This window comes from Sciurus carolinensis, chromosome 8 (genome assembly GCF_902686445.1).
Source record: "Sciurus carolinensis chromosome 8, mSciCar1.2, whole genome shotgun sequence".
NCBI classification, from domain to species: Eukaryota; Metazoa; Chordata; class Mammalia; order Rodentia; family Sciuridae; genus Sciurus; species Sciurus carolinensis.
In genome coordinates, this window is record NC_062220.1 from 21,224,624 (window position 1) to 21,248,313 (window position 23,690).

At 35.9% G+C, this 23,690-nt stretch overlaps 1 protein-coding gene and 1 non-coding gene across 2 annotated transcripts in view; one reads left to right on the top strand and one right to left on the bottom strand.

Moving 5' to 3' along the window:
- Exoc4 (exocyst complex component 4) overlaps nucleotides 1-23,690 on the bottom strand; it is a 778,625-nt gene that overhangs the window by 680,929 nt on the left and 74,006 nt on the right. Inside the window, exons 4-5 of the mRNA XM_047560350.1 lie at nucleotides 13,046-13,230; nucleotides 2,510-2,619 (exon numbers count right to left, since the gene is read on the bottom strand). Coding sequence (XP_047416306.1) covers nucleotides 2,510-2,619; nucleotides 13,046-13,230 — 295 coding nt within the window. The remainder of the gene's footprint in view (nucleotides 1-2,509; nucleotides 2,620-13,045; nucleotides 13,231-23,690) is intronic.
- On the top strand, nucleotides 17,291-17,396 carry LOC124992082 (U6 spliceosomal RNA). The gene has a single exon (XR_007110077.1). It is a non-coding gene; the product is annotated as a U6 spliceosomal RNA (small nuclear RNA).

Genomic DNA, 23,690 nt, shown 5'->3' on the forward strand with positions numbered 1-23,690 from the left:
TTTCTACAGTAAAAGTAATAAACTTCGAGATTCCAAACCTAAATAATCCTAAAATGATTTAATTAAATGGTATTTTAAAGGACAATGAATATGCCCCAGGAATAAAATATTGTTACACTCTCAAAAGAAATACTTTCAATTAGTTACACAAAATGTATTGGTTGATTCCAAATTATTTTTTTCTCTTTTCTACTTTTACATTATTTCAAGCTCTACAGAACTATGGATCTAAAAAGAACTATTACAACTAATTTTATCTGAAAAGACTGTAACAGACATCACTATTTTTAAAAAGACATGGAGGACTATGGCTGCCAAACAAAGGCACTTGCAAGGCATCACCCAACACATCCAATCTCTTTTCCACAACCCAAAACTGCAATAGCAAAGAAAACCTTTGCAGAGTCTACCTTAGCTGAGCCCTTTGCTGAAGGATCAAGTTTGAGCCACTACAGAAAATCCACCTAAATCTTTATATCCAGAATCAAAGACCTCCAACCCCAAACTTACACATAGATTAAAATGGCTCTCCTTTGTCTTACTCAATAGGATGCTAGGTCACTCTAAAGAAGACACCATTAGTTTGTGGATAATGCCTCCAAATGTGTTGTGTGTACGCACAAGTAGGCAGGTACATTTGGAAGTAATAAGGCCACTGGAAGATGCACAAGCAACCACGTCATAGGAGAGGAGTCACATACTCAAAAGCTCTCAAAGACTAGAGATGAAATGTAATATGTGAAACAGGAGCAACAGAAGTTGTAGCAAAAACCAAAGGGCATGTCTACCAAGATTTCAGCTTTAGAAAATCAAACAGTGCTGGTCAAATGAAACATCCACAAATGGAATCTACAGGCAGGCCAGGGTTAGCTGCCCATTTTCAACTGTGAAAATGCAATGGGCTCAACTGATGTTTTTATATCATTGTTTTTAGTTACACATGATAGTAGAGTCCATTTTGATAAAATTATACATGTATGGAATACATCTTATTCTAATTTGAACCCTAGTCTTGTGGATGTACATGATGATGTATTCATGTAACGTACATAGGAAAGTTATGTGAGAGTCTTTCCACTGCCTTTCCTATTTCTATCCTCCCTCCCTTCCCTTCATTCCCCTTTGTCCAATCCTCTGAACTTCTATTCTTCCCCACCCCATTCCCCCTTATTGTGGGTTAGCTTCCACATATCAGAGAAAACATTCAACCTTTGGTTTGTTGGGATTGGCTTATTTCACTTAGCATGATAGTCTCCAGATTCATCTACTTACCAGCAAAAATCATAAAGTGTATCGTGTACATACACCACATTTTCTTTATCCAGTCATCTGTTGAAGAGAACCTAGGTTGACTCCACAGATTAGCTATTGTGAATTGTGCTACTATAAACATTGATGTGGCTGGGTCACTGAAGTATGCTGATTTTAAGTGGGTATATCCCGAGGAGTGGGATAACTGGGTCAAACAGTGGCTCTATTCCTAGTTTTTTGAGGAATCTCCATGCTGCTTTCAAGAGTGGTTGCACCAATTTGCAGTTCCACCAAAAATGTATGAGTGTACCCTTTTCTCTACATCCTTAAGTAACTTATTGTTACTTGTATTCTTAATAATTGCCATTCTGACTGGAGTGAGATAAAATCTCAGTATAGTTTAATTTGCATTTCTTTAATTGCTAGAGATGTTGAACATTTTTTCATATATTTCTTGACCATTTGTACTTCATTTGTTAATATATTTCTTGATCATTTGTACTTCTTTTGAGAAGTGTTGATAAACCCTTAGCTAAGCTAACCAAAAGAAAGAGGGAAAACAACTCAGATTATTAATATTCATATGAAAAAAAAACATCACCACAGATACTACTGAAATACAGAAGCTAATCAAACTATTTTCAAAATTTATACTCCAATAAGTAAAAAAATCTAGAAGACATCAACAAATTCCTAGAGACATATGACCCTCTCAAATTGAACCAGGAAGATAAAGAAAATTTACACAGATTCATTTTAAGTAATAAAATTAAAGATGCCATCAAAATCCTGCAAAGAAAAGACCAGGGCCAGATGAATTCTCAGCAGAGTTCTACTAGACCTTCAAAGAAAAACTACCATCAATCTTCCTCAAATTATTCCATGAAACAAAAAAGGTAGGAACCCCTCTATGAAGCTAGTATCAGCCTGACACCAAAACCAGACAAAGATACATCAAGGAAAGAAAACTTTAGACCAATACCCTTGATAAACATAGATACAAAAATTCTTAGTAAAATACTGGCAAGTCTCATACAAAAACACATTAAAAAGAGACTGCACCATGATCAAGTGGATCTCATCCCAGGGATGCAAGGTTGGTTCGACATAGGGAAATTAATAAATGATGGTTTTATATCTTATTTCCTGAGAGGGTCACAAAGGGCTCATCAGAGGAACCAAGTCACTTACCCCAGGCCCCCACAGGTGCCCAATAGGGATACTAAAACATTTAGTGGCTGAAGAATGAAAAACTTACCACTTGAGTTTCCAGGAGTAGAATACTGAGCAGCATCAAGGAATTTGCGTGGAGTAGGGAGGTTTGTAACATCCATCAGAGGACCAGGAGAAGCATCTTTCACATGGGAGCTTTGGGGAAAATGAACAATAGTTACCATTTTCTCTACAATCAACTTAAGTCCTACTAGGTACATGGCCCTTATCATGTTCCTTTTTGTCATAAGACCTCTTTACACTGTGACTTCAATCATCTCCAAAAGTATATTTTCAATAAAGAGGTGATTGTCACAGCTAGGGGCATAAAGATGTACTATAAGGGTTCAAAGTATTTATTTTCTCTTTTTATTTTGATGCCATGTTTAACAAAATTGATGTAAGGATAGTCTGGATCATCTGGATGACCACCTTATAATGAAATTGTGCCAAGCTGTTGCATTATTCTCCTTTATATTAAAGAATTCCTTAGCAAGAAAAGTTCGAATGACACCATGTCATGATAACTAAATGAAGGCTTTCCAGCACATAAACTTCAATCAACTTGTATTCAAGTTAGTTTTTGACATATTTTTCAGGAGTTAACTGTTCTTAGTTTTCTTTAAAAGAGGTCATAAATTTCAACAAGTAGAGAATCACTAAAATAAAAACAAATATAAGGAATCTCAAACAGGCTGATTTAGTATTTGATTAGCTTTAAAAAAAAAATTTTTTTTAAAGCCTAGTCTCTCATGTTAATGATAAACTTCAAACTGTCTTTTAAAAAAAAAAAATATCTTAAATGATACAAAGATTATAAAGAACAATTCAATTTTGGAGCAAACTTATTAAAATTTAGGAGCACCTGTTAAGTACAAGAAAGCAGGCAATGCCAATGCAAATGAACCCTGGGCCCTGCCCTCAAAAAACGAAATCACCTAGTCACACCACATGTACCACAGAAGAGTTGCACTGAGATCAGTTCCAAGATTACAGAGGTCAAAGTCATAGTTTGCACTTCTTTTCCATTCCAAAAAGCATCATCAGTAGTAATGGCTACCCTCAGAACTGATTTTCAAAGTGGGTTATAAAAGGACAACAGGCACAGGGGGAGAAAGGAAGAGACCAGCCTAACTGGAAGGATTTCTCCTAGGAGGATGGATGGAGAGATGTGAGCAATTGTGACCAACATATGCAATCCAACCCATGGTGATATCTCCCCATCTCCCACCCACACACTCCTTTTGGAACCAAGGTGGTAACTGTGTGAGTACTTTGTTTATTTATTTATGTTTTGTTTTTTTATTTTGTGGTGCTGGGGATGGAACCCACACTAGGCAAGCACTACTACTGTGCTATATGCTATACCCAGCAAAGTGTGCATTTTAAGCTAACTTTAAAAGACCCAGTTCCTTCAGAAATTTTTGAAAAATAAACTATATTCAAGAGTAAAATTATCAATTAAGGTATCACATCACTGTTTTTATTGAGTCCTAATAAGGTATGAGCCACTGCCCTAAGCCTTGAGGATTACTATGACAGTCAACTTCTCCCTTTTCACTTGCCCAGGAAAGAAGGGGAATCATTCCCCAAACAATTGCTGAGTATCTGTTAGTGCTTAGCACTGTGCTCTGTGCCAAAAATGTAAGTATGACCTAGGGTATGAGCTACACCAAACTGCAAAATTCTAATAGTTAGAATCACGCACAGGCTAATGTGAAACTCAAGTTGAGTATAAAACATAAAAGTTGTATTAGGAGGAATTGAACCATCATAGTTAGTTCGACCAATATAAAAACTTATTGGACTTTTCAACCAATATAAAACCTTAAGCTCCTAATTGCCTTAACTATCTTTAAAAACTCCAAGTCTTCAATAAAACCAATATTTTATCATAAAAGTTTATGTATTTATAAAATCAGATCAGAGGTTTATCTTTCTTCCATATTTTATGATTACTTTTATCTTCTCATGTTTTATTTTATTTTTATCTACCTTATCACTCTTTATCTGCGTTCTTCTTACAACTAGAAAACCAGCTCGCCACATTTGCCCAGCTCCCTAGCCCATGGATACACAGTCTGCTGAGGTTTATAGTACTGCTACTGACTAATTAAGAAAAAGCTAATTTCAGCTTTAAAATGACAGGAAAATTATATAGTTCATAAATATTTAAATAACAAAGTAAAGTGACTTTTAAAGCAGGATAAAGGTATCAATTAGCAGGAAAATCCAGGTATATGTATAGCTATAATACTACCTGAAAAGTCTAATAATAAATAAGTATACTTAGTGCATGTGTGCGTGCACACTGCCATGTATACACATGAGAATCTATAATAATATGCACTTCTAAGAACACAGACCACACGATTCATCTTAAATTAAAACCTACATTATTTTCTCAGTTTTAACCTAAAATTATATTTCAGTTAAATATAGGGTGATAAATGGCTTGCATTTCAACTCTGAAAAACATAACCTCCCAACTTTATAATCAGAGCCAGAAGGGCTCTCAAACTCCATCAATAAACTTGTAGAAAGTCAATTTACCGCAGAACTATTTTCATAGACTCATCTCTTTCTCTCTCTAAAAATTTCCCTTAGGCCTCAATTTTCTCCTTTGTGAACACTAACCCAAAGGCAAGTAACTCTGGAAATGATTTTTGGGTTTTTTTCTTCTTGTTCTTTTATGGAAGGACTTGGTTTCAAAAGTTCCAGAGAAAAAGGATACAACCACTCATTTAGTAACTACAGATATCAAGTTCAGCAGAGAGGTAGGTGCTATTATGGAATATCACATTTAATTTGTATGGACCTTATTCTTCCTTTCAGAAGAGAGAAGAAGACCTCTTCTCACCATATATCAGAGATAAAGGTGAAAAAGTGTTAATTACTTCAAAGCGTTTTGAAATCTCTCAATGTATTTTAGAAAACAAAAAATAAATGGACTGTTCTTCTGAAGTTCGTAATTAATATGAACTGCTTTATTTTGAGAGAAATATTGAATGTTATTTTTCTTTTTAAATACATATAACAATTTTTTTATTTTAAATCCATTCAGAGTCACTCATGGCTGAGTTGAGAACAACAGCTGATGGACACTGAATCCCTCCTAGCATAAGAGAGTCTTGCCAAAATCACCAGTTGTATTGTGATTGCATGTGTTTTGCAATTCAATAACAAGATGGTGGAGGACAAGAAAACTACAAAGCAAATTAAGCCAAACCAAAAATAAACAAAACTACTGCCCCCCATAACCCCAAGAACTTTCTGGTCATTAATCAACCATCCCCACATAGTTAGGATCTGTTTCTAAACATGTCAAATGCAGATAAAAGTTTGTTAAATCACACTGAGATGAGAAATATCCTGTTACAGATACTATGCATTTAGTAAATATTTAACTGAACAATGAAACAGGAATGGCTGGCATAGTAAGCCCATATAGTTCTATGAACTGACTGAACATACAAAGAAAGGACAATGAGTAATTTAGAAGTAAAAAAGAATCATAGTTTCAAATGACAAACCAAGGATAAAGAAAGAAAGTAAAGTGAAGTGAAAATATTAAAAATCAAAGCAGCCAGATGCAGTGTGGTGCACACCTGTAATCCCAGCAGCTCAGAAGGCTGAGGCAGAAGAATCACAAGTTCTAAGCCAAGCTTGACAACTTAGTGAAACCCTGTCTCAAAGTAAAAATTAAAAAGGGCTGGGAATATAGCTCAGTGGTAAAGCAACCCTGAGTTAAGCCCCCAGTACCAAATAAATAAATAAATATAAAAGCAAAGAGGGAAAACAAGAAAAAGAAAAAGAAAAATGACATATGTAAACAGAAAAAGATCAAAAAGGGAGCAAATAACAACAGGGTTCCTAACAATCTCTACACACTTCAGACACAAATATGGACACCAAACCCATGAGTTTGAAATGTTCTCCTCCACAGACTAGGGGATGTCTAAAGAAGCAAGATCAAGCCAAGTGCTAACCCAGGAGGCATGCAATAAATAAAAGAATTAACTTTTTATTGATTTTATGTGGTTATACAGGTGTTCCTTTTGAAACATTAACATCATTTTGAAGTAATACCTTTCAAAATGTTTTACAAAAAAAAAAAAAAGTCTGTCCACTGCAAGACTGAGATCCCAAGTAAAATAAGATCTATTCCATGTTTGTATAAATATGTCCAAATATACTGTCATGTATATCTAAAAGGAGCAAATACAATTTTTAAAAAGCTTTAAAAATTTTCAAAAAAGAAAAATCTGTCCATACACACCCCCCCCAGAAAAGGCACATTTGATGTTTTCACCATTTTTTTTGGATCATCCTGAGTAGACTTTTAAATCCTTGTTGTTCCCTTCAACAATACAATCTAAACATTTTCTTTTTTCATTAAAAAAATATCCAAAATCATCATCAATAATTGTGTTACCATATCAGTAATACAGGCTCATAGTACACATAGGGAAGACCTTTCCTGTTGCTCATCTCCCAATTCTATTTCCCACAGGTAACTACTTTGATGAGTGCTTTGGCATTATTCTTCAAGGAAGTTTCTATACACATGAAAATATTTATGTCTATATAAATATGAGTGATACAAATTTAAATATCTACTCAATTTTTACATAATAAATTCATGTAATAAATATTATTTTCAACTTGTTTTGGGGTCCTAACAAAACATTTCAGAAATCTTAGCAGATTAGCACATAGAGATCTTTCCCATTTCAAGGTCCAGTATTACACTGAATGGATGTATAATTGATTTAACCATACTCCTATTTATGAACATTAAAGTGGCGTGGGGATTTGTTGTTACTGTTGTTCTTACCTATAATGTTGCAATAAACACCCTATTATAGATATTTTTATGAACTACTACTACTTTCATAAGTCCATTACTAGAAATGGAATCCCATACTCAAAGACTTTGCAAATTTTTATTCCTAAAATGGCATCTTGGCCCAGAAAAAGCTATTTCCTCCCATCTCTGCCAACAAAGTATGTTGTGGATGTCTTTAATTTTGATGATCTGATGATCAAAATATTGCATGATTTCTAAAACCTGTATTTCTCATGATATCGAACAATCTTTCTATGTTTATTATCCATTTGCATTTAAATCTATAAATTACTTCTTACCCCTTTTACTATTATTCTGAAAATTATTTTCATACTTTAGATATTAAAGCTTTATATAATATAAATATTTTTCTCAGAGTCTGTGACTTATCTTTTGGTTCCAACTTGGTATAAACACCTTTTTGGTTTTAAAATATTTGTATTAGTTCATATTGTTCTTTATGATTTCTGACATGCTTAGGAAAGCATTCTCTACATAGTCTCTTATATTTTTTTTAATATTTTTTGTTGTAGATGGACACAATACCTTTATTTTATTTATTTTCATGTGGTGCAGAAAATTGAACCCAATGCCTCACACATGCCAGGCAAGTGCTCTGCCACTAAGCTACAGCCCCAGTCCTCTCCTGTATTTTAATGCAAATGAAGTTTTAGCATGTGATCATTAAATCTAGTTAGAACTTTTTGTATGTAAAAAATAAAGGTATCTAAATTTATCTTCTTCAAATCACTAGCCAATTGGCTGTTATTTACTAAACAGCCTTCACTACACCACCTCCCCACACACAAAGATCCTAAAGTGTCATGAATCCTGGGATTGGTTTCTGAATTCTATTTTACCCCAGCAATTTGATTTTCTATTTGCATGTCTGTACTATTTTGACCAAAATAGCTTTACAAAATATTTAATATGACATAAAAAGCCCCCCCGCTCGCAGCTTCCCTTCTCAACTCTTTTAAAGCAAGTCTTATATATTCTTCCTTGTGAACTTTGGATTTCATGTGCCAGTTTCAAAAACCTCAACTGGGATTTAACTGCAACTGACATCTTTATGAGCTAAGAACAAGAACAGTTCACAATTTGTTTAATTTCCTCCAGATACGATGTTTATTATGTTTTTCATATAGGCATGTGCCTATCTTTTATCAGTTCTACTTGTCTAGTTTCTACTCAAAAATCTTTGTTCTTTACAAGTAGATGTCTTCATATGCTTTCCTTTGTTTTCTCCTGCTGTAGAAACTTGTTGTTGGATGTTTATTTGTTTTAGGAAAGTAATCATGTAAACAGTCTTTGTTATTTGGACAGAATCCTCACTGAGTCAAAGCAAAGAGAAACTGAAGGAGGCCAGATAGGGCCCAGGGTGCTCAGCAAACTGGATGTTTCTACCCAAGACTCTGAGGTTGGAGGAGAAAAAGGAGAAAAACAGGACACTTAAAGATCATTGACAGGGGAGTTTAAAATCCAGCCAATGTAAGCATAGCACCAGCAGTGCAGGCAACCCTAGGGGACCCTTCATGTGGTCTGTGTGCTCAACTGCCTTGGCTCCTTCCTACTGGGTTTGAGAACATGATTATATGGAACTCACAAATTCTATAAAATGCCTGATAACTTTCCAATAAACTCCATTGCTGTTTTAGTTATCAGGACAGATTTCTGCTATTTACAATCAAGAATCTTAGCTAATACATCATCCTTTGAAATACCAAGTATGTTTTATTCGATTCTGTCTTCCCTGATAATTCTTAATATAGAAATCTCTAAATATACATATCTAGAGTCATAAAAACAAAATTAAATATATTTTCCCTAATTGTTAAAGTTCAAAACAAACCAACTCTGACTCATCTTAAGCAAAAATTCAATTTTCCTTTTTATTTTCTGCCTATTCAAATTTCCCAGTCTCTACTAACTCAATGTGGGGATATAAATCCTGTTTATTATTAAGGAAAGTACTCCCTGACTACATAGACCTCCTTTTTCTTTTTTTTAATATTTATGTTTTTAGTAGTAGATGGACACAATATCTTTATTTCATTTATTTATTTTATGTGGTCTGTGGATTGAACCCGGTGCCTCACACATGCTAGGCAAGTGTCCTAGCACTGAGCCACAACCCCAGCCCCTAGACCTTCTTTTTCAACAGTAGTTCTCTGTGAAACTCTGTTATATTCTGACTTTGTAAAAACAGATTTGTTAGTTGTTTATTCACACACAAATTAACCTATTTAATGGTGTATGGTCTTTACAAGTTGTTTCAAGCTACTTACAACTGTATTGTTCTCAAGCTCGGATTTTGATTTATATCTTAGAGCTTATCTTTGAGTATTTTTTGGGGGGGAACACTAGTAATTTAATTCTTGTCTACAAATTCATACATGAGAACTCTCTTCTGCTTATGCATACCTATAACCACTTGGCTCAGTATAGAAATCTTTGGTCCTAATTCTCCATTCACTATACAGACTTGACTCCACTGTCTCTGGCATCCACTGGTCAGTAAATTCTGGTGAGCATGACTTTTACTCATATTTGTGTATCAAAACTAGACTTTACAATATAAAACAGAAGACCCAGTGGGGCATAGTAGCACATGCAGGTAATCCCAGCTTTGGAGAGACTGAGGCAGGAAAATCACAAGTTCGAGGCCAACTATAGCTACTTGGCAAGAATCTGTCTCAAAAAATAAAAAGGGCTGGGAATGTAGCTCAGTGGTACAGTACCCCTGGACTCAATCAATTCCCAGTACAGAAAGAATGACCGAGAGAAGGAAGGAAGGAAAGAAGGGAAGAAGAGAGGGAGGAAAGAAAAAGAAAAAAAGGAAAAGAAAAAAACTGAAGACCCAAATAACAGTGATCTTAGTAAACCAAAGGATTCCCTCCTCTCATACAAAAGAGGCAACACATCCAGGGCTCTAAAAGAGGTTGGACATCATCAAAGAGTTTAAGATGTGGCTTCTATTCTTGAGGAATCTCTTCTCTAAAATAACTTCATGACACCAATGCATGTCCCAGATAGGAAGGAGAGAAAGGCACATGAAAGGTAAAAGAGAAAGTGTGCCAGCTTAGTTGGCACCTTTGAAAATTTTTCCTACAAGTTCTCATTCAATAGTTTGCAAGCAGAAGACCCACTACTCAGCTCTAGTTATACAGAAAAACAGAAAATGAAGCCTTTGACCTGGGTCTCTGGCCACCAGGAACAAACAGTATTGCCATTAAAAGTAAAGGGGAGAATGGATATGATACTGGTTAGGCAGATAACTATCTCTATCTCTCTCAGAACAGTAAACATAATTATTCTTCCTAGTGCTTAGAGAATTTTTTTAATAAAAATTTCTAAATCACATCTAATGTTTTTTTTTCTTTTGTTTTAATTTTACCTTGAATCATTCTGATTTGTAGACCAAGGTCTTTCTTTTTTTTTTTTTTCCCCTTGTAAAGCAGACCTTTTAATTTATATTCCAATTATTGCTTCTGAATGTCTCTGTACTGGTTTGCTCAGGTTGCCATAACAAAGTACCACAGAAGAGTTGCAACAACAGGAATATGTTTTTTCATGGTTCTAAAAGTCAGAAATCTGAGGTCAAGCTGTGGACAGGGTTGATTCCTCTTACTCCTTTGCGTGTGTGTCTTCTCCTCTACCTTCAACAGGTCTTCCCTCTGTATTGCTCCTTGTCTGAATTTCCTCTTTTTACAAGGAAAACAATCTACTGAGTTAGGAGCTACTATAATAACCTCTCTTAAACTTAATTACCTCTTGAAAAACTCTATCTCCAAATATAGTCTGAGGTTCCAGGGATTAGGATTTCAATATATGAATTTTAGTGGGGTGTATATCACAATATAGTCCATAGCACTATCATTTTAGTGTAATCCTCACCTAAGTTCATTGGATTGATCACTGTTTTCCATCTTTTACTTCATCAACTTTCTTACATCATCATGTCTTTTTCTTCTTCATGAGAAGGAAAGTTTTTCTTCCATATCACTGATTCAGTTCTTCTAATGCTTTAAATAAAGACTTAGATTTCTTTACTTCATTTTTGGTGTTCTCACTTTTAATTCACACTTTAGTTCTCTTAGCATCTCTGCCTATTCCATTCTTGTAGCACTCTGTTACTGTTTCATAGAAGTCATACACATGCTGCCTACAACCACAAAAGTTCCATGATGTTCAACAATAAGCATGTATTTTGAAGGCTAGCTGATTCATGCTGGGCAGGTCTGCTGATCTTGGGTTGGTTATGTGTGTGTCTCTTCCTCCTCCTGGGAACAAAGCCAGCATAGCAATGGCAGAGGCACAAGAGGGCATATTCACCATTTACCAGCACAAAAGTATTTGAAGCCTCTGTTTGTGTTACAGGTCCTAATGACTCACAAAAGTAAAAGCCCAAAAACTAAAGGTGAGCGAATGCACTTCTCCTCCTGAAGTGGAGGAGGAAGGAGAGGTTATTTCAAACAATAATCTAATCTACTACATTAAGTTTCTTTTAAGAAACCTTGAGCTTCAGTTTCCCAAATTTTTTTTGTTTGCTCTATAAAATTCTTTTTAAATAAATGTTCTTCCTCTGAGACCTCAACATAATACTCATTTTCCCTTATGGCATAGAATTTGACAAGACTCAGTGATTTTGTTTTATTATTTTTACTTGTATGGGAAGAAATCCATTCGGACCTGCTATTTACCACCAGATACGAGGACAATCTCCTTACACTCCCACTCCCACACGTGCACTACTGTCTGCTGAGGGGAAACTCTGAGTTAACCCCATTCAGACCTTGTCTCGATGTGAAGTCTCGGGTACACATTCCTACCTGGAACAGAATGTCCCTGGCAAAAGTTTTCATTATGTCCATCTGCTGAAGAGGTACAAATTCCTCTTTCTCTATCAGGGTCTCTGACTAAACTAAAACTTCACACACAAAGTTAGCACTTTTTGTTCAAACAGGATAGGACTTGAAAGACTTCAGTACCACAGGCACTACTTGCAGTATTCCAGTATTCTTCTGGTACACAGGTGGATGAAAAAGCAAAAATATATCTATTTCAGTAGATAATACTAAAATCCCCTCTGAAAAGCATCTATGGCTATTTAAAAGAATTCTGAAAGGATATGTTACTTGCACAGCTATCATATGTCAATAACCCCAATGTTCTCCCATCTTAAGATCTAGGCTTACTACCTACCTGGTCTACACTAATGCAATGAATTTCTTAAGTCTACCCACACTCTTAAATACAGGGCTACACTACAACCAGCCAAGGAGTAAAAGAAAAGTGTTCTTTCTGAACCTCTTCTGAACAATTCCACAAGAAAGAATGCCTAAAGCTGAACATAACCCTAAAGATCAAAGAATCTTATAACCTTAGTGCATACAGCTATATTTCTTAATTTAACTGAATTTACTGCCCAATTGAAAAAAAGCTTTTCACTCCTTCTGAGATATACAAGAGTATCTATAATCCAGTATACAAGTAGTCCACAGGAAATTTTTCTTATCCTTATGGAAGAGATCCACAATGTATACAATGAATGAATCAACAAACTTTGATCTCCACCTCTTAGAACATGGAATAGCTACTACAAAACCATCATCAAGTTTCAGAGACATACATTAAAGGAAAAATAAAACAAACTAGAATATACTGAAAACAAGGACTATTTCTTCCAATAATTGCCACAAGACACTGTGACAAAGAGGCACTTTAACCAACCTCAGTTTCCCTTTTTCCTTGTTGCGCTGCACAACTCGGCTGGTGGACTTGATGTACAGGTGCCGGTGCAGTTCATCTATGAGAACCAAATGGAGGTTCATCTTCTTGCTGTGAAGCTCCAGCCTGAGATCACTCAGTCCTTCCACCTGGAGTAGGGGACCCTCCAAAGACTCTACTGCTGATACCTGAAAAAGTACAAAAGGAAAGTCAATAAAGAACAACTAAATAACCCAGCAACATAGTAATTAAGATTATTTTTAAGGTACTGTGAAAAGGCATATTATGAAAGCCTTATCAGCATACATCACACGTGGTTGAACATCATGTAGATATGTCTAATCCTGCCCTCAATGGGCTCCTCATCTAGCGTAAATAAAGAAAAATCTTGACCAAGATAAATATGAAGGCATGTAAAGCACCACAGCTATGTATACAATTTATTTTCACACATATCACACTTATTGCAAGACACGCAGAAAGTGATTTCCCGAAATGATTATATCTCATTCAGATTCTCACAAGAATATCACATGCTAACCATTTAAATCAGCTTTTAATCAAAGTTAGTCTTTTAAGACTAAGACCAAATAATAGCATACTATATGAAGGTTTTACAGCTTATTCTTATGCTGCTCATGAGTCAGAGCTTGACTAACCTAAGTTACATGTGTATCTACATGGATCAGTCTCACTCCCCATATAAACGTACACAGAGAGAAGTACGTTATTTTACATGAATGCTACAAGTGAAAAATAGCAAATCATTGACTCTCCCTAGCCTGATCCAGCCTGAAAGGATAAATGGAATTTAGATGGTAATAGAAGATAAACTACAGAGAGGGAGGGATAAATTACAGAGAGGGTATAAAGTGGTTTGGAAGATTTTAAAAACAAAAATGATGGGGTTAATCAAATTGGTGTAGAAATACCTAAATAAATGGAGAAGGTGAAGGATTCTGGGAACATAAAGAAGCTGACTCTGAAACTGAAAACAATAACTGCAAACAATAACTGAAAAAGAGCACATGATATGATCCCATTTATTCATGTATATAAATAATGTGTGTCCATGTATATATAAAGATTTGTTATATTTTTAAAAGAAGAAAAAAATAAAGTGAAAAGTATACTTTGGATATTATAAGAGAAAAAAAGAATGATGAAGAAGAGAAAAAATGTTAAAAAAGAAGAAGAACTGAGAAGAAATGATGACAAGTAAACTTGGAGGTGGTGGGGGGGCGGAGTGCACAAGCTCCCTAAGGGGCTAAGATCTGTAACTATTCAACTTCTACACATTCTAATAGGTAATTCTACCCATTACCCACTTCAGGGTGCAACCACTCAATGGAATTATGAATACAAACATGTCCCCAAAATTAAGCATTAATACAAAAACAATAAACAATGAAAGCCAAAATACATTGGTGATTACAAAAGATCACAGATCTACAGCAGTTTAAGGAGTCATCTAGGAGTTTGTAGATGGTGAATACAGAAAACTCCAAAGCTGCCAAATGTAAGCCAGTCTGAAATGGTTAATAAAAAAAAAAAAAAAAAAAAAAAGTCCAATGGCTTAGCCACCAACACATCACTTGTTTTGTGATGTGCTATAATCAAATGTCAGTAGTAAATAAGTTTCCTTAAGTTAAGCAAGAAAGAATCAAGGAATGGAAGAGTGACAAGCCCTGGGCCAGCTCTGCCCTCTGAAGCCCTGCCAGTTCATTTTCACGCTGACTTGCAAGTGCCCCTGCTACAAGAGCCCCTGGCTGTGTGCAAGCTGCCAGCAATTCCAAATGGAAAGGCAGCCTCACGAAATGACCACAGTGTCCCCAAGGAGGAAAAACAACAAATTCATTTACACTTATGCCCTAAAATGGTTTTTAACTTGGATCTCCAATGAAGAAAAGAGGATGTATTAACCTTCAGTGACATCGAGATCCAGAAAATGAAAAATAATTTGGTAAACCACTGGCCCATCTTGTAGCCTTATCCCACGAGGTAATTAAATCCAGCTGAGATGTTTAAGCTTACAAATCACCCACTGCACATCCACACTTGATTTGTTTGTAGAAATTTGCATGAAGATTTTTAACCCAAACAGTTCGTGTTCCAAATACAAAACTATATGACAATATCAACTTTCAAAACAATCTAATCAACTTTTTTTTTTTTAATTCAGGTATAACACCTAATGCAGTGCCTGGCATACACTGTGTTCACAGAAATTATTTTAAACAATACCTATTTATTCGGTGGATAAAAGAATCTCAGGGAGGATTTACCTGATGTTCCAACAGCATTTTCAGCAAGTGTTTTTGTCTTCATTGAACCACTATAATTGTTTACAGGACAAACTTTCTGAATGTTTCCTTGACCCAAAATAAAATTAACATATGTAATCACGGGGAATCTTAGAACTTCAAAGTTTGGAAAACTTGCCACAAAAGGGAATTAAGAATAGTCTCTTATTTCTATTAGAAAATACAGTGTTTTATTTTCTGATCTTTGCCTATTAAAGAATTTACTAAAAGAAAAATAATTAAGTAACCTTCTATTTTTAGAAATATACATAACTAAGACTGCATTTTTAAATATATGAAAAAGTTATAAATTATTTCACTGGCTTAGTCAGTTTTTCATCATTGGGATAAAATTCCTGAAATAAACAACTTATAATAAAGAGGAGCATTTTATTTTGCAACATAGTTTTAGAGGTTTCAGTCCATGGTGTTTGGCTCTTGTTTTGAGCCTGGGGTGGCCCAATGTATCATGGCAGGAATGTGTAGCAGAGGAGCTCTGTTCACCCCTGGAGGCTGGAAAGTGAAAAAGAGGAAAGGGTCAGGGTCTCAATACCCCATTCAAGGGCATGCCCCCAATGACCTAATTTCTTTCCATGAGGTTCCACCCTTTAAAGATTCTATCACCTCCCAAAAAGCACAACTAAGGCTTGGGACTAAGTCTTTAGCATATAGGCTTTGGGGAAACATTCGAGATCTAATCCACAACATTGGATTTTCCCAATTCAATGACTACAGAGCACTTTCAAAATGATACTGATAAAACATCAACAGAAATTTAACAGATGCAGTTAGATTCAACTAGACAGCAACAAAATGAACTTAACGGAGTAGTGGCTATAAGAAATTATCAAACTCTGGGCCTGAGATGTAGCTCAATGGTAGAGCTCTTACCTAGCATGCATGAGGCACAAGATTCAATTCCCAATACTGTGGGGGAAAAACTAAATCAATGCAAAAGTGTGACAGGTAATTTGAATGATGTCAAATATAAACACTGAAATTACAGGACAAGACAGGGCAGATGAAACATCAGAGTAAATTAATAGATACTGCCTATGTATTTATTTATAGAATCATTTATGCCCTAAATGATCTCTAATATGAACTCTTGCAATTCTCCAGTATGCCACACCATTTCTTCAAGTTAGAGTTCTATATCATGAGAAGTCAACTAAATATATTTGGAATTTTTCTTACATATATTCTTAAAAATAAACTTTGTAGGAAAAAGATACTATTAGCAGGGAATATTTTTTAGAACATTTAACTACCATCTAACAGAATATCAGTGTTTTAGTCAACACAGTTGGAAACTGTTCATAAAGATAACAGAAATCTGGTTTAAATTGGAAAACAAATATTTCTTTTAGGATTATGAAGATAAACAAACATTCCAAAATACTTTAATACACAATATTGAAGAGGATAGCATGTTTTGCTACTATAACCTATCTGAGGAAGAAAACAAATTTCAAAAAATGTTTCTGTAACACAAAAATTAGGTCAAGCACATAGTTAAAATGTACACAATCAAGAATTTTTAAAAAGTTTTTTGCCTTGAATTGAGATACAGGTCTACAACAAAGGAAAATATCTGTGATTAAGAACTACCATACCCATAAATTCTGTTCCAAATTTGATTTTTCAATTAATTTTAGTATAAAGTACAGGAAACTGCTATTTCATAGTTAAGTGCTTATCTTAAGCTAATCTGACTCAAACCTCTAGTTAAAAATATTTAATTTAGTAGTTTCTACAATGAAGTTTGCCATTCTCAGAAGCTCCTTCACTGAAGAAATCCTGTAAAAGAAACTACTAATCTTTTCATTTTTTAATTTGGGAAAGGTGAGATGCACAAAGATAAATGATAATAATAACCACTTTTAAAAATAACTAAGTTCAATCTTAAAAAATTAGAAATTTTAAGTAAATAAAAACCAATCTGGTGCTCACTTCAGCAGCACATATACTAAAACTGGAATGATACAGAGAAGATTAGCATGGCCCCAAGCAAGGATCACATGCAAATTCATGAAGCATTCCATATTTTTGGCACATGCCTATAATCCCAGCAGCTCAGGAAGCTGAGGCAGGAGGATTTTGAGTTCAAAGCCAGCCAGCCTCAGCAAAAACGAGGTACTAAGCAACTCAGTGAGATCCTGTCTCTCAATAAAATTAAAAAGTAGGCATGGGGATATGGCTCAGTGGTCAAGTGCCTATCATTCAATCCCCAGTACTCTTACCCTCGGGGAGAAAAAAAAGGAGGTAGAGAGGCCTGAGTTAGCACACTTGCTCTTTCTCACCATGTGATATCCTCTGCCCTGTTACGATGTCACAAGAAAGCCCTTACCAGATGCCGATACCAAACTTCTGGAGTGCGAGAAATAAACTCAATTCTTTATTAAAAAGAAAGAAAAAAAAAAAAAAAAAAAAAAACAACCTGATAACTAAACAATATGCTAGTGAGAGAACGTGCTTATTTTGACAACTTTGTAACCCAAGAATTTGCATTGCTATTGTTGAGTCCAAAATAAATATTTCTTGCAGGACTTTGGTAATTATACAGTTAAAAAAAGGCTTGACAGTTTTCAATAGGTCTCTTTTCAATAGTAAGTCTCCCTTAGGGAGGCATTTTTCTAGTAAGACAATATTACTACTCTGAAAACGTTATCACCACCCAACTTACAAATGCAATAAAAAGATATGAAAATAGGCTACTACAGAGAATTGATACCTAGTCCCTTCCTCCACGTAAATAAGATCACACAAGTTAAACAAACCTTTGAACAATCTCACTAAATAAGAATATTAAAAAAAAAAATCTTTGGCTATGAAAAACAGAAAAACTGCCTTGGAAAACCAGATTGACTTGGTGCTCACATAAAATTGCTCTTGGCACTCTACCCTTTAATTACTAGAAGGTAACTCTCAGTGGCTTCAGGCAAGGCTGCTCTGGTGGCCCTGACCCCCAAGTGTTTACCTTTAAGCTCAGGGACTTTCAGTGAGGTACAAGAAACCTCCAAGACTCCCTGTGAGCTCCCTGTGATTCAGACCCACTTCTAAGGGAGCAGGGAAGACCTTTACTATGCATGAAACAAGAATCCCCCAATCCTTCCTACTAAACACTACTATTCTGCTATACCTTATTTGCAGAAATTTTGACCTTTATCAGATAGGAACTGGTAAAACATACTGAAAGCAGTTTGAAAAAACAAAAACCAAATATGGTATCTTTCCTGTATTAATTTGAACAATATAAAATGTGTTTTTACAAGTCAAAAATGATCAAATATTGGCTATTTCATATGGTTCAACCTGTGAAAGTTGTCAAAATCAAAATGAAGTCACTTATGCCAAACCCTAACAAAATGGAATCAGGAGGTCATAAAGGAGGAGCCCTTACATGCACATTCCTAAAATTAAAAACTGGCACATGACTCTATGAAACCACAACCTCACACATAGGCTACTTTAAACTAAGAATGCTTCCGCCAGAACATGTGCCAAGCCCTGTTTGTTTAAACTTGGACTAAAGTCTCTTTCTACAAAACAACTTATGTAACCTTCCTCATTTTACTTTAAAAACCTTTTCCTTCCTTTCCATCAATGGATGTGCCTATGATTCATCACAGCATGTGTACCCTGGATTATAATCCCATTCATTCTCAATTAAATTTATTGCTTTGGACAGCTACTCTCTCTGCTGTTATTTCAGCTTGATAAACCTAACAGTTTTAGGAGCAAGTCTAAATGCTTTGGTATCACTGGAATTTTACAGCACTCTTGTAGGAAATCTTGACCTTCATGGAACCCCGTGTATGTAACCAATTCAGATAAATTAAGAACAATTTTACTAATACCATATTCTATGTACGTGAAATAAAAGTGCAAAGCAATAAACCTATGTTCACAAAAATCCCAACTCTGAAATATAAACTCAATACTATCATCCACTTCACTTCTGTTTGTAGTATGACACCAGCAAGCACAGAGGATGGACTGATCTTCAAACAAAAATGTTGGTGGCGGGGAGTATGGGACCTGCAGGGGAGAATTAAGAGAATCCTTTCAAGGGTCATGGCTATGGTAAAGTTTTGGGGGAATGTTGGAGAACTCAAAGGAAAAACAATGTTTGATCCCAGCATCACTAGAGAAGACTAAGAAGATGTTTTGGGCTCCCTATGGCTCAGCTTTGCCACTGTCTGAAGGCCTCGGGCTATTGACAGTCTGGTACTGAAGACAGACTTCCCCAGAGAGCTGCATCACCGAGCAAGGACAAGTGCCTGGAGCAAGAACACCTTTTCCCCCTACCTCCTCAGCCCATATGCTAATCAACACTGATCAAATCAGGCAGTCAAAAATGCCCATTCTTAAATCAGTCTGATAACACAATATTGATCAGGCCCATTCAGGTGCCCCATCTCCCTCAGGAAACCAATTCCTATAATGCAGACTCAGCAGTGCTCTCACCATTAAAAACAGGATGCAGTCTACCTCCATTCTCCCTTCATTACTGCAAGGGTTATTGCATGTTTTTATTTAATAAACCTTCATCAGCTCAAATGAAGGGTTGTTATTAGTTCAGCTAACAGCCAAATGATAATGCTCCAGAGAGATATCAGTGCTTGTTGGTGCATTAACAAAGAGAGGAGAAGGGCTGAGGTCAAGCATGTGTCAATGTAAATGAGGCAATATTAGGTACTAACGGCTTAATGCAATGGACTGCCTGGGAGATAATGGAATTTACAGGATAAAGCAAATGAGATGAAGTTATTGATAAGTGAATGAAAGGAGGGGGGCCTGTAAAATAAAGTGTTGTCAAAGAAAAGATCTTTTACCTGTGGATTTCTTCATTAAAGTACCATCAAATCTATCTTAGAAAACAAAACTCAAAATAAATTAAATGGGACTTCTAGTTTCATGAAAGGTCTCACCCCATTACTGCCATCAAAACAGACTTGTTTTAAAAGCATTCCATTCTATTGAGCTATCTTTAAGTTTGCCTTGGGTTCCCTCCGCCCTCCTTGGGCTTTTTAAATTCTTCTATAGAACACTGAGTATTCCACCACAAATTATTCCTATATTTTATTAAAGTGAAAGTATCTTCTTTTAACTTTTGTTACTGAAATAGAGGCTTATGGTCTTCTGTGAAATTCCATCAGTCAGGCTTCACAGAATGGTAGTATCTAGTGAGGAAGTTGAGGGAGACACAGAAGGGCTTAGGCAGCCAGGGCAAGATGGCGAGTGAGGAAGTCAGCAGGACCAGAACAAAGGAGCACAGAAAGGACCTTCTAATGAGGTCAAGGTCCTCCTTGACGAAAGTTCTCCTGGACACAAATGGGGAACCCAATCAAACAGACACTCCCATAGTTAAGCTCCTAAGGAGAAGATTCAACAGAAAACCTAAAATAGACACAAGGACGCGGGGGCACCAATCAATAATAGTGAAGCAAGTATGGACAGGGGAGGAGATAAGGAAAGGAGGTAATTCCAGAGATCATAAAAGAACAAGTCAAAACTCCCCCACTGGACTCCCAGTTCCAGGGTCCCTTCTCCTCAGAGAAGTCTTTATCTGTCGCTTTTGCAATAACCCTGCGGCTTGCTTGCTATCTGTGTCCTGTTCTTCAATTTTTGGCTAAACAGAGACAAATCCAACACCAGTGGATTGTAACAAAAAGTAAGGTTTCTGGTTGTTTCTGTTTTGTTTTGTTTTGTTTAGTATTTAAGCTACCAGAGATTGAACCCAAGGGTGTTCTACTGTGAGCTATATCCCGTCCTTTTGAATTATATTCTGAGACAGGGTTTTCCTAAATACTCCAGGCTGGCATCATCCTCATGTCTCAGCCTCCGAAGTAGCTTGGAATACAGGCATGTACTACTGTGCCTGGTTAGAACTTTCTATTGTATGAGAGCTTAAAGGTTGATGAAACTGGGCTTCTACCCAATTCTATGGATTAACATTTTTTTAAAAAATGAGAACCAATTTAACAATTAATTTTTTTTAAATGAGGCCCAGAATGGCACTTTTTTCCTTCAACTTTATTTTTCTTCTAAACTTCAAAGCTAATATATGCTCAATTGCAGTGAGCAAGCTTTGCATTAATATAAACTGTAGCTTTCCACAACATCAGAATTTAGTTTATAACAGTAAATTCACATGCTATTCCACTATAATTTTAGGTTAAGCAATCACAAGTTCTTTTATTCCACTCCAATTTTAATTCCTAATATTTATACCACTCAAGTCACAAGTGACATATGCACACTTAAATTCAGAGGTTAAAAAAGACTAAGAAAGGGTTAAGGAGGCCACAAAGTGACAGGATGTTCTGCAAAGGCAGAGAGCAATAGGAATGCAAAGAGTCCCTGGAGGTGGTCAGATAAGGTTTTAAAGAACCAGTGCCACAGAGTTGTCAAGGCAGGGTTCAGAGGGAGGCACTTTCAGATTGTCAACTTGAAAGTGTCAGCTTGGAGTGGGCCTCGCATTGTCATCACTGGCAGAAGAAACCATGCTGAGCTGAAGTCAGGGATAGAAAATTGGAGGTTTATTGCTGTGGTGATTTTCCTCAGCAAGGCTCATGATAAGAGACCAGTGCCAGTGTGTCCAGTCCTGGCGGGGGGGAGGTGCAGGGGCTCTTCCTTTTATGAGTTTTAGGTAAGGAGGCTAACATTTGGTGAGGGTGATCCGTTCCTGCGTCTGATATTTCTGATATGATCTGGGATGCCCATGTGTCCTGATTTAGTTTGATAAATGGCACTAATATGTTATATATCAACTTGTGCCTTATGGTAGTGCTGGGCAGATGGTAGTTGTTTATTTGTACAAACAAGGTATAGCATCATTCTACCTTGGCACTCATGCTAAAATGGAGTAATGCATGGCAAACTTAATTCACAGTTAGGCACAGCCTAAAAACTACTATTCTATTCATCATGGAGTAACTCAGAGCCTGCTCTTTACATCAACCACCTTGAAAGACACAGTAACTCACAAAGGAAAAGATCATCCCTAATCTTACTCATCGTATCTAATAATATATTTTTAATCTGAATCCTTCCGATCGTTTTGCCATTCAATTTTTACAAAAGTGACTATTTTTAAACATGCTTTTTATCATTTGGCAATACATTGGGAACATTAGCTCATCCCTAGATATCATATGACTTTTAGTATTTGTGGACTATATCACAAATGACTTAAAATTCCCTAGACTTAAGTTACTGTGATTTTTTTTAACTTTCGTATCTTTCATAAATATCCTAGTTTTTATATATATATATAAACACAGAATAATTAAATTCTTAATTTCTTCTTCAACGTAAAAGTCTCCAAGTCGAATTCCAAGTCCAAAGTTACACTCACATTTAGGGAGGCATAAAGCCAAATTAAGAAGCTTATTTATTCAAAAAGGCTTTATAGCAGATCTGTTCACAATCACATTACTGATGAGATTAACTATGCCTAACACCTTATAAGACAAGAATTGTAAATTGCTCACAGAAGAGCTTCTGGGAAAAAAAATTCTTCCTTATTCCAAACCTCATGGAGCCTGCAATTCCCAGTTTTCCCAGTGTTCTGTAAAGAGAGTATTAAAACCTAGGTTTCTCCACCAAAATATAAGAAATCCTAGGAAGGACATTGTCTTTTAACAAGTGTCCCAAAGTCACTTAACCCATCATCTTATTTGTTATTTTGAGATATGAAAAAGTTACAGCACAATTCTCTTCTTAACAGTTGGCAAAGAAGGTCTCTCAGAATCACTTCAAGGTCACATATAAATCAAGACAATTTCACTCATACTCTGCAAGAGCCCCAAACTCTTTAGAAATGCTCAGCACTTACCCAGCCTTTTACTAACATGAACTCTAAACTCCCACAAAGGAATGCCAGAGGAATATGACTTCTTCCATTTTAAGAGTGAAGCAACCACAAGTAATTTGTATTGGGATGAATCTCAGAGAAAACAGACTTCTATAACAACGTTCTCTTATCGTGTCAAGCTAAGCAAAAGCTACTGATCAGCATTCTCAAACCAATATCAAGTTGAGACAGCAGTCTCCTATCAACAAGAGTTGTCAATGCTGCAATTTATACAAATATCTGGTTCCCATCTGGCCAAAGACTGACCAATTGAAAACCTGTTTCAGAAAGTCTATATGTCAGATTGAAAAAAGAAGTATGATGGATGACAGCAAATGACTTGGGCATTGTTCTTGACCTAGATAAATCCTCCCACAGACTATAGACTTATGTGTATAAACACACATATGTGGTTTATCTGACTAAACAACGTATGCACACTACTGAAGGCAGCACCAGAATAGAAACACTGCTCAATGTAAAC